Source organism: Dermacentor variabilis, chromosome 3 (assembly GCF_050947875.1).
Source record: "Dermacentor variabilis isolate Ectoservices chromosome 3, ASM5094787v1, whole genome shotgun sequence".
Lineage (NCBI taxonomy): Eukaryota > Metazoa > Arthropoda > Arachnida > Ixodida > Ixodidae > Dermacentor > Dermacentor variabilis.
In genome coordinates this window covers 237,917,438-237,929,798 of record NC_134570.1, presented here as the reverse complement: position 1 = coordinate 237,929,798, position 12,361 = coordinate 237,917,438, and the positions used below count along the sequence as shown (strand labels likewise).

Here is a 12,361-nt window from a genome sequence, read left to right as displayed (position 1 = left end):
TATGTATAGTTACATAAAAAATTCGTACGAGCATAATTTATACAACCATAGCCGCTTTGCTGATCAACCACCTTCACAGGATGGAATCGGTCTCCAATTTTTTTTTGTGTGTATATGTTGCAATATACGCTCTGTTGCAACATATATTCTTGCCAATATACTTTTAAATTGTGCATGCTTATATATTTTCGCAAATTTTTTGACCGTCAGCTGGCAGCGAAAAAGCAGCTATCGATCCCTGCTCACACGTCCACAGAATCTTATGTCGCATATATTCAAGCTGTCCTCGCACTCTGTCGTACACTTGACAAAGACATGAACGACAACGACAAGGTTGGCCACACCCTGAAGGGCATAGCAGATGACGCACTGACCCTGATTATCTGCAAGAACTATGTCTCGGTGCACGCGCTCATCAAAGAGCGCCACAATTTGGAACCGATGAAGAGTCGCCGCATTACAGAGGAGTTCAACAGGCTGCCAAGCTACACTTCGGCGTCTTCGTCTGAGTAACAGACACGTGGGCCTCCTCTGTATGGACAAGAATGTTTGACGGGGTTAATTCGCTGCGATCATGAAGCCATGTCTCTTGCGGTTCCTCGTCGGCATTGCCGAGACAACGCACGTTTTGTCTCGCTTCTGCAGGCCGTTGTGAGACATGAGATAGTGAATTTAGCCTGCCCGACTCTCTGCCCCACTCGTGATGCCGCTTGTCAGTCAGGTCCGGCCCCGCCCAAACACTTCTTCCCCGTTTTCAGCGGTTCCAACTCACCGTCGTGACCCGGCCGACTGGAGAACACCGGACCCTAGGCCGATTTGTTTCAAATGCTCGCATGCAAGGACATATTGCTCGCCATTACCGTCATTGTTGGTCATCGCCCCCTAGATGGAACTTCCCGTCCGACCATCCAGATCAATATGATGGCGGTTTCTCTGTGCGTCCTTCATCTACGAATACCGACAACGTGTCTCCGACCTTCCGAACCTGCCGCTCACCTTTGCCCCTAAGCCGTCGGTCTCGTTCGCCGCAAGCCCGCTTTTCTTCGCCCACCTTCGTGGCCCAGGAAAACTAGCCAGTGCAGCTCCCTGAGGTGAGGTCGCATCAACGGCGAGGCCTGCAAATTCTCTTATTGGTTTTCCCACCTTTGGAAGTATATTGGACGCTGAGGTGGATGGAGTCCCAGTCTAGTCCCTCGTCGTCACCGGTACGCAGACGTCTGTAATGAGTGCCGCCCTTCGCGAAAGACTCAGAAAGGTCCTAACGCCTGTCATACCGTGCGCACTACGCGTTGCTGGAGGCAGTGCGCCACCGTTTTTTGTCATGTGATTTGCCGATGACGTTGTTCAATTCAGCAACACTGCGGATGAGTTGCAACAAATGATTGAGGACCTTAACAGGGAGAGTGTAAGAGCGGGGTCAAAGATTAATATGCCGAAGACAGATAAAGATAAATAACCTGGGAACGGAACAAGAATTCAAGATAGCAATTAAGCCTCTAGAGTCTGTGAAGGAGTACGTTTACCTAGGTCAACTAGTCACAGGGAACCCTGCCCATAGGAAGGAAATTCCCAGAAGAAAAAAATGGGTTGGATCGCCTACGGCATACATCGTGGGCTCCTGATTGGGAGCTTACTTTTAATATTCAAAAGGAAAATATACAATCAGTGCATTTTACCTCTGCTGACATATGCGGCAGAGACTTGCAGACTGATAAAGAAGCTTGAGAACAAGTTAAGGACCACGCAAAGTGCGATAGAGCGAAGAATGATAGGTATAATTTTAAGAGAGCGAAATAGTGGTTTGGATCAGAGAGCAAACGGGTATAGACGATATTCTAATAGACATTACGAGATAAAATGGCGCTGAGCAGGTCATGTGATGCGTGGATTAGAAAACCGTTGCGCCACTAGGGTGACAGAACGGGTATCAAGAAAAGAGACGCGAAGTAGAGGACTGCAGAAGACCACATGGTGCGACGAAATTAGGAAAATTGCAGGTGCTATTAAGAATCGGTTGGCGCAGGACATGAGTAATTGGAGATCGCAGGGAGAGGCTTTCGTCCTGCAGTGGGTACAAAATAGGCTGGTCATGAGGGTGCACAGCACGAACAACGATTACCGGTAATCAAACCACCGTCTTATTGATTGTGCTAGAGCTCTGTTCACACGATCTGATTTTGGGGCTCGACTTTCGACCAATTCTGCCCTAATAGACTTCACTATAGGTGTCGTGCAGTTGGACCTTTCTGCTGGCAGCTACTTTGTTTCTGATGCACATCATCCGTCCTGTGTTCACTCGGTTGCCGCCTCTAGACGCTACTATTGTACCTTTTAACGCTTGAACATATTGTCACGTAGTGGTGACGGCAGTCGCAGGTATGATAAGGACGGACAAAAGTTTGTCGAAAGAAGACTGTTTATTGGGCTGACTTTCGCCCACAATGCCCTGAATTACCTGGCGACGGCGAGGCGACCAGCGTGCTCAGCGGTCGTCGAACAGAATTCCCGCCGCTGTCGTCTGCGCTCAATTTAAAGCGCGTCTTGGCGCGTCTCAACTGGGCGCGTCTTGCGTCGCATGGCGGCAGTGCGTCTTTGTTGCGTGGCGCGTCTCAACTGGGCGCGCCTTGCGTCGCATGGCGGCAGCGCGTCTTGCGTTGCGTCGCGTGGCGGCAGACTTGAAGAGTGAGCAAGCACTGCATAGATTCGCGGCATTACTCCCCCCTCAAAGAGGCATCGACCCGATGCATAAATAGAATTAATGCCACTAGCAACAAATAAAACGAACCGTGCGAAAATAAACACAGACTGTAAAAATGCAGCGTCCTTTAGCGCGTATAATAGGGCTTCAGGTGGACGACATGAACAACTTCTGGTCGTACGCGGCGTCACAGGGAGGCAGACACGGCGTCAGGGATGACGTCATAATCCAGTTCACCTAGCCGACGAAGAACCTTGTATGGGCCGAAATAGCGGCTCAAAAGCTTTTCACTCAATCCACGGCGCCGAATGGGCGTCCAAACCCAGACTTGGTCTCCTGGCTTGTATTCCGCGTTGCGTCTTCGTAGGTTGTAGCGTCTGGTGTCGGTTCGTTGCTGGTCTTTGATTCGTAATCGGGCAAGCCTTCGAGCGTCTTCTGCGCGTTGAAGGTAGGCGGCTACATCGACGTTCTCTTCTTCTGTAACATTGGGCAGCATGGCGTCTAGCGTGGTCGTGGCCTCCCTTCCGTGGACGAGCCTAAAAGGCGTCATCTGGGTGGTCTCCTGTACTGCGGTGTTGTAGGCGAAGACGACGAATGGCAGGATGACGTCCCAGGTGTTGTGTTCGGCATCAACATGCATGGCGAGCATATCGGCGATGGTTTTGTTCAGGCGCTCGGTCAGTCCGTTGGTCTGCGGATGGTATGCAGTTGTCCTCCGGTGCGTGGTTTGGCTGTAACGCAGGATGGCTTCCGTGATGAGTACATCGGGGCGCCGTGCCGCAGAAGAGTGCATTCCACGAAAAATTTGGCGACTTCTGCTGCTGTCTTACTCCGTTCTTACTTCTATTGTCACCAATTCAACGTCATAGCAGACAACCATGTCTTCTGCTCGCTATCGTTCTTTAAAGATCCTTGAGGTCATCTCAATCGATGCGCACTCCTCTGCGAAGAGTACAATTATCGAGTGCTGTATAGTTCCGACCGTAAACATTTGGACGGTGATGCCCGTCTTTCTCCCCTGTATCCGGCCACCCTAACGCTCCAGAAATAGCAATACGCAAGTCCTCCCTTGGGAGCCATGCAAAGGTGGAAGGCAGCAGGGGACGATCAGGTAACAGCAGATTTGTTGAAGGATGGTGGGGAGATTCTTCTAGAAAAACTGGCCACCTTGTATACGCAATGCCTCATAACTTCGAGCGTACAGGAATCTTGGAAAAACGCTAACATAATCCTAATCCATAAGAAAAGGGACACCAAAGACTTGAAAAAATAATAGACCGATCAGCTTACTGTCCGTTGTCTACAAAGTATTTACCAAGGTAATTGCAGTTAGAATCAGGAACACCTTAGACTTCCGTCAACCAAAGGACCAGGCAGGATTCAGTAAAGGCTACTCAACAATAGACCATATTCACACTATCAATCAGGTGATAGAGAAATGTGCGGAATATAACCAACTCTTATATATAGCTTTCATTGATTACGAGAAAGCGTTTGATTCAGTTGAAACCCCAGCAGTCATGGATGCATTGCGGAATCGGGGTGTAGACGAGCCATATGTAAAAATACTGAAAGGTATCTATAGCGGCTCCACAACCACCGAAGTCCACCATAAAGAAAACAACAAAATCCCAATAAAGAAAGGTGTCAGGCAGGGAGATACGATCTCTCCAATGCTATTCACAGCGTGTTTACAGGAGGTATTCAGAGACCGGGATTGGGAAGAATTGGGGATAAAAGTTAACGGAGAATACCTTGGTAACTTGCGATTCGCTGATGATATTGCCTTGCTTGGTAACTCAAAGGACCAATTGCAATGCATGCTCACTGAGCTGGAGAGGCAAAGCAGAAGAGTGGGTCGAAAAATTAATCTGGAGAAAACTTTAGTAATGTTTAACAATCTCGGAAGAGAACAGCAGTTTACGATAGATAGTGAGGCACTGGAAGTGGTAAGGGAATACATCTACTTAGGACAGGTAGTGACTGCGGATCCGGATCATGAGACTGAATTATTCAGAAGAACAAGAATGGGCTGGGGTGCGTTTGGCAGGCATTCTCAGATCATGAACCATTGCCATTATCCCTCACAAGAAAAGTATATAACAGCTGTGTCTTACCAGTACTCACGTACGGGGCAGAAACCTGGAGGCTTACGAAAAGGGTTCTACCTAAATTAAGGATGTCGCAACGAGCTATGGAAAGAAGAATGATAGGTGTAACGTTAAGGGATAAGAAAAGAGCAGATTGGGTGAGGGAACAAACTTGAGGTAATGACATCCTAGTTGGAATCAAGAAAAACAAATTGGCATGGGCAGGACATGTAATGAGGAGGGAAGATAAGCGATGGTCAGTAAGGGTTACGAACTGGATTCCCAGGGACGGGAAGCGTAGCAAAGGGGGGCAGAAGGTTAGGTGGGCGGATGAGATTAAGAAGTTTGCTGGGACGACATGGCCACATTTAGTACATGACCCGGGTAATTGGAGAAGTATGGGAGAGGCCTTTGCCCTGCAGTGGGCGTAACCAGGCTGATCATTATGATGATGAAAGGCAACATTATAAACCACACCAATACGACAGTCAGCAAAACTTTTCTTCTGGTTGTGCTTCACAGGACAAATAGGTGTTCTTTTTTGTGTTTTACCTGCTCCTTTTTCCTCTGCACGGCAGCGCATATCTTACCTAGCTTATTGGGAGCAGTGAAAGCAACATTAACGTCATATCTACCTGCAACCTTTTTAAGCCTGTGCGATACTGTATGCATGTTCGGAATGGCCATTGCTCATTTTTTGCTATTACTGTTTTCTGTAATCGCGTCCGCCCCCTCGAAACCGACTTTTTTTAGGCGTTCAGCAACAGTGGCTACTGCTACGCTAGGATAACCTGCTTCTAATGGGTGTCGTAATTGTGCATTAAAACTGGCGCTCATTTTGTGCACGCAGGATCTGGTGAGAGAAGACTGAAGGCAGGACATGGAAATTCCGTTTTTTACTACTTTTGAATGCTTGTATTAAAAATTTAACAAGAGCTTTGCAGAACTTGGGGAGTACTGCCAACAAACGTGATTTTGTTCGAAGACCAAGGAAATGTCTAGAAACTGCGTTCGTGTTGTTCACTTCTCTTGTGTCCAGTCTGCTTGCCTCGCCTTTTTCGATATGGAGAAGTGTTGTTTACTGGGGTCCTTCGACCACCATGTTCTAGTGTCCTCTGGTAACTTCAGCATTCGCCTTGCATAAACAACATTTGTGTTTGTCTCCGCCTCGCAACAATATTATTGATTCTGTTATCGAGGAAGTGACTACGTGAATAAGCTTAGGAATCCACATTGACTCTAAGGCGTCTTGGCAACCACAGGTTATTTATGTTGATAATGCTACTCACATTTTTGGGTATGTGGGCCGTAACTTTTCGATGGCCTTTTCAGAATCAGAATCAGTTTTATTTTTCCCCAAGGAAAGGAAAAATGGACCACAGACAAAAAGCTGCTCATTGAGCAGCTTGCCGACGCCTGAGGCCCTACAGGCAGTGGAAACTGCGGCAAAAGCGCAGTGTATGTCGTACGCCCATACTAGAAGAAAAAAAGCAACTCCAGAAACAAAAAACTAAAAAAAAGAAAGAAAGAAAGAAACTGTTCGCACCAAACTGTGACGAACGAGAAAAAAAGATATTTACATATACATACACCAATAACAAACCAATATTGTACACCGACATGTTATATTCACACGTACACACGCAAACACCCATAGCAGTGGCGCGCATAAGCCCCTATATACACATATATGTACACCTATATATACATTTACATATACGCGCGTAGATGGCGTAGACACACACCATTCAAGTGCACACATGTATAACGTCAAGTTAAATATTTTATGAAGAATGAATTGTTATAAAAACGGAGAGTGAGAAAAAAAAGTAAAGTAGACAATGTCTGGAAAATCATTCCACACTAATCCACACAAAAAACGCACAACACCGAATGTAAGCTGCATGATATAAATCTGTTGCCCATTAAGCTATACTGTTTAAAAAGTATTCAATTAAAGCACGTTTATTTATTGCAGGGCCATCAATTAAGGTTGTATCATGGTTCAGGGTGTAAGGTATTATATGCTTTAACATTTGTTGACCGTAATTTGTTCGATTTTTAAGAAGACACTACTTTTCTAATTGTCGAGTGTTGTCTTCCGGTACGCATTTCTTGAGCGCTGATATTCTGATAAGGAAGTTAGTACGAAACGTGGTTTTAGTGGAGCATAAGGAAACAATAATGTGCGGTAGCATAACATTGAAGGGCAGAATCGTTAATCGAATAAAAAGCGGTTTGGAGTGTGCGCAGTACTCTTCGTCTGCAATGATACGAATCGCTTTCTTTTGCAGGCTCAGAATTCTGTTCATGTTAGTCGGTGATGCCGTGCCCCAAACAAGATGACAATATGCAATGTGTGGTTGGAATAATGAAACATATCTGTTTTTTAATGTGCACTGGAAGAATGCCACGGCACCGGGAAAGTGCTCCAACAGCCTTTGATAATCTTACGGATACGTAATTAGTGTGCTCAGTCTATCGAATGTGCTCATCAAATCAAACACCCACTGCTTTATGGTGACTAACGACCTCAATAATATTATTGCCTATGTTAATGGCTAAGTTAGTCCCTTTGTGAAGATTTATAGCGCGGAAAATAACAGCTTTTGACTTAGTTGTACTTATTTTAGGATTGTTTAATTTAGGCCAAATTAAAAGGCTGTTTAGGGTATTGTTTGCTTTTGAAGTTATTTCTGTAGCCGAAAAACCACAGATAAGAAGGGAAGCTTCGTCGGCATAAATTACAAACTCAGCTTCTGTCGAAATTGTTATCACATCGTTTATGTGGACATTGAAACTAAAAGGTCTTAATATGCTGCCCTGAGGAACGCCGCATTTCAGATAACGTTTGGATGAAAGAAGAAAACCTCTATGTTCACTATTTGTTCACGGTCTTTAAGATATGAACTAAACAATTGAAGTGTCCTTCCCCTAACGCCGTACTTGTTTATCTTATCTAAGAGAATATTATGGTCTAGACAATCAAAGACCTTACTGAAATCCACAAAGATTCCTAGTGTTAAGAGTTTGTTTTCAATATTCTGTAAAATAATTTATTTTTGGACTAATAAAGCTGATTCTCTAGAAAAACCTTTACGGAAGCCGAATCGAGAGTGTGATATTAACTTCTTTGCATCAAAGAAGTTCTGCAAACATTTCAGCAGAATTTTTTCTAGCACTTTCGAAAAAAGAGGTAGAATTGAGATGGGGCGGTAATTACTCATGCCGTTTCTCGAGCCTGACTTGAAAATGACTGTAACCTTGGCCAGTTTCATTCTTGCTGGGAAAACACACGATTCTAGTCAAAGGTTAATAATATGATACAGAGGTAGTGGAAGAAAGTCAGCAACAAACTTTACTGGTTTAATTGTGAGGCCTTCTACATCAGAACTGGAATTATTTCTTAAGGACATGAGAACGGCAAATACTTCTTATGGATCTGTTGGGCAAAGAATACTGATTTCATTAAAACTTCTTCCTGGGCGAGTTGGTGCATACTTGACATAAAAATTGTAACAGCGCAAACACATGCAACCTATCTCGTCCTTGGTACTTTGTGGTTGCATGTGTTTGCGCTGTTACAATTTTTATGTCAAGAAATACTGAGCTGGTTGTTTTATTTGAAATAACAGAACGCGCATCTGCGTTATGTTTGGTGTTGCTTGCTCGGTGAAGACGTTGTTAAAGCAATCGGCTAATAGTACGCCTGATTTTGGTGACCCTTCGATCATCAATTCGCCAAAGTCATTAGATACATTTCTATAGTTAATTACCTCATTTTTGCACGCCAAATTAGCTTTGAATTATTCTTGCTTTCAGCGAAAATTACCGAGCAATAGTCACGCTTGGCTTTGCGCAAGTCATTATTTAGTTTATTCCTAAACTGCTTAAACACAACGTAATCATTAGGATTTCTGGTTACCAAGAAACTGTGGTACAGGCGATCTTTTTTCTTTATCATTTTGAAAAGGCTAGGTGAAACCCACGGTTTCTTAATTTTTTTGCGTGATTGTCTCGTTTTTATTGGGAAACTTAAGTCATAAAGCACTTTAAATTTACCAATGAACGCATTATACGCCTCATCCACAAAACGATAGTTGAGACATTGTGTCCATGGTGTCTCACTTATCAGTCGCCTGAACGATTGTAGTTTGTTACCAGTATTTGCCCGAACGGTTACCGGTCTGCTTCGCACAGGTGCAGGTTGATGCTTTTCTACTGTTATAGAAATAGGACAATGATCGCTTAGATCACAAGACAGTGTACCCGAAGATTTTACTATGATATCTATATTAACAATAAACAAGTCAATAATGCTTGACGAAGAGACCGTGATTCTCGTTGTGATGGTGTTGGTGAGCCCATTGGATTCAATGGCAGTAAGAAATTCTACTGAATAAGCGCTCACGTCGTTTAGATTAATATTAATCTCGCCGCCGAGCAATAGGGTGTAATTATTTTGTGAACAGTAATTAAGAAGAGCATTCAAAAATTTGAAAAAGGTGTTGCGGTTTCCACCAGGGCGCCTGTAAATTACAGAAAGAATGTAAGTGTTGTCTTGTAGCACGAGAGCTTCATAGTCATTGGTTATAACGGTAAATTGTGGAATGATGCTGCACTTCAAACAAGGCCTAACATAAATAGCTACTCCTCCTCCGCGGGTAGGCCTGTTTAGGGAAAAAGGTGGCGTACGATGGTAATTTGAGTAGGTCTGCTTCATGCTCACACCACGTTTCGGTGAACAAGAAACAATCAAACGTCAATGCAAGGTGACCTAAAAAAGCTTCAATCTGATCGTGCCTGTTTTTCATTGAACGGATATTAAAATGCACCGCGGAAAAATAATTGTTGGCGTTCGCACTGTTGCTGATGTCGCATGGCATGACCCGATCGTAATAATTTACAGCAGCCATGACGAAAAGAACAGACACAGCACTTGGCGTGGCTGTGCGGAAGATCCCCGACCTAGGTTACGTCCTGTACGCAGACGACATCACGCTCTGGGCCACCAAGGGCTCCCTAGCGCGAAAGGAGGCGACTCTTCAAGAGGCCGCGACGGCCGTAGAGAGATTTGCGGCAGCGAGCGGGATGCGTTGTGCGCCCGAAAAGTCCGAAGTGATCCGGGTGCACGGAGGAGGAATCTACAAGTCTCCCGGCCCTATCGACCTCTATCTTGAGGGCCAGAAAATAACGGAAGGCAATAAGACTAGGATTCTGGGTTTTTGGATCCAGAGCAACCTGAAAGCCTCCCACACCATCCAAACCCTAAGGTCTGCCACCAACCAGATCTCGCGGATTATAAAACGAATTACAAGAAGCCGCAAGGGCATGCGAGAAGAGGACACAATTCGCCTCGTCCAGGCTCTGGTGATCAGCAGAATAACGTATAGCATGCCGTATCACTATCACTCGCTAAACAAACGCGACCAAGAACAAGTCGATGCCATCATCAGAGGCGCGTACAAAACGGCCCTGGGTCTCCCTGTCACCACCTCAAACGAGAAGTTAGCGGCCCTCGGGATCCACAACACCTTCGCTGAGCTGTCGGACGCGGTTATGGCTTCGCAAAAGGCCAGACTACAGAACACGGCGGCGGGCAGAGCCATCCTCCACCGGACCGGAACGGCAACGGAGCTCCGTGCCCTCGATGGGCAACGATCACTCCCGCCAGAGGTCAGAGGCAAGATCAAGGCGAATCCGATACCGAAGCACATGAGTCATGAACTCCATGAAGGACGACGTAAGGCTCGCGTCGACAGACAGCGCCGTCAATTCAAGGGTGACCCGTATGTAACGTACGTGGACGTGGCGGCGTACCCTGTAGGGGGCCTCTTCGCAGTAGCCGCCGTGCACGGGAGAGACAACTCCTTGACCCTCGCGGCCTCCGTAAGGGCAGAGACCCCAGCTGCGGCTGAGACCATAGCCGCGGCGCTGGTAATAAAGCAAGAAGACAGGGTAGGCAGGGAAGTCCATGTCGTTACCGACTCGCAACAGGCCTGCCGTAACTTTACGAACGGACGAACACCGCTGCTGGCGGCTCAGATTCTAGGCCCGAGGCTGCAAGAATACCATCGAATCACGTGGACGCCGGGTCACGCGGGTCTGGAGGGGAACGAAAGGGCGAACGCCCTAGCTCGAGCGCTAATCAACCGAGCGGGGCAAGACCAATCGTCTCATCAATCCCCACCCTTTACCTTCATGCCCCTGCCATCCAATTACTGCGACCGACTCGAGATCCAGCGACTCAACCGCAGGATTTATCCTCCGCCTCACAAAAAGCTCAGCACTGAAGATGCCGTAGATCTCCGACTTATACAGACTAACACATTTCCAAACCTACACAGATACAGTAAAATGTTCCCACATACATATCGCGGCATCTGCCCCTGGTGCGGCGACACACGCCCTACACTCTATCACATCTCGTGGGGGTGCGAGGGCAAACCTCAACACTTAAAGACTACTAGCACGTCATTTGAGCGGTGGGAGGTACAGCTGACCGGCGATACCCTGGCGGGACAAGAAGCTCTCGTCCAGCAAGTACGTCGAGCAGCCATGGCCAGTGGTGTCCTGGAATGAGGACACCACCCACTCGACCTCAAGAGCAACCACCTCGATGGTCCGAATAAATGTTCTCTCTCTCTCTCTCTCTGTAGACAAAGGGCAAGGCAAGACGCAAGTGCTCCGCATGTAAAACCGACATGGGTTAACGTGATGGCTTCGTAACTGAGGGTGTATATGTCTACACAAAATACAAGTACACACTCTCGGTTGCGCAAACAAGAACAGACCAGAGCGGCCGCAGTTAGCTTCATGTCACATAATGATAAGAACAGTACAAAACAGCCCTCAAGGTATATTATCTTAAGCGTGCGCCGACATTCTGGCAAGATCCTCGCTTCGTAGAATCTTAATGCAAGGTGCATTATCAGAGTGCCGGTCAAAGATTTTTCCATTGCGCACCCACATATACTTCCAGTTTACTTCGCGCTTACGAGCAGTTGCATGACCTAACAGGAGTTTCAAAAAACGGTTCTTCTCTGAAACTCTTCCTTTATTAAAATTAAGTTCGTTCCAAGATATAGTATGCATCGTATATGTGGGATAAATTCCGTGAAAGTCTTAGAAATATCCCCGAAGTTGTAGGAAATAGTATTGCACATTTCATTTTCTCTAACTACTACTGTCTTTCCAGCGTTTCAATTATGGAAACAGCGTTACGGCTTCCACTTCTTTCTTCACGTAGGAAAATTGAATGTCTCGCCTTATTGCCATAAAACTCGTCTTATGCAAGAGCTACTTTCCCATCCTGCGTTTATATCATCTTTTATCTACCATCATCATAAAGTGTTTGTTCCTCGTTGTCATGCTTTCATTCTTTAAACTTGTATTGGTTGGAACTGTTTGCCCTCCTGTACTGTATATAATATGGACCCCAGTGATTGTTAATATAACCTTGAAGGACCTTACCTTATATCTGTCTGGTCTGTTTTGTGTTTAATGTTCCCCCTCCGTTCTATAGCGGCCTACCGGCCTTGAATGTATTTCAATTAATAAATAAATAATTGCT

At 45.9% G+C, this 12,361-nt stretch overlaps 1 protein-coding gene across 1 annotated transcript; it reads right to left on the bottom strand.

Annotated features, from left to right (window-relative positions):
* Nucleotides 1–2,885: 2,885 nt before the first annotated feature.
* Nucleotides 2,886–3,338, bottom strand: LOC142575058 (uncharacterized). The gene has a single exon (XM_075684022.1). The coding sequence runs from the start codon at nucleotides 3,336–3,338 to the stop codon at nucleotides 2,886–2,888; it is 453 nt and encodes a 150-aa protein (XP_075540137.1).
* Between the last annotated feature and the right edge of the window lie 9,023 nt (nucleotides 3,339–12,361).

Bases quoted from the DNA above. Each gene is read 5' to 3' on its own strand.
- LOC142575058 (XM_075684022.1), bottom strand. From the start codon at position 3,338: ATGCATGTTGATGCCGAACACAACACCTGGGACGTCATCCTGCCATTC.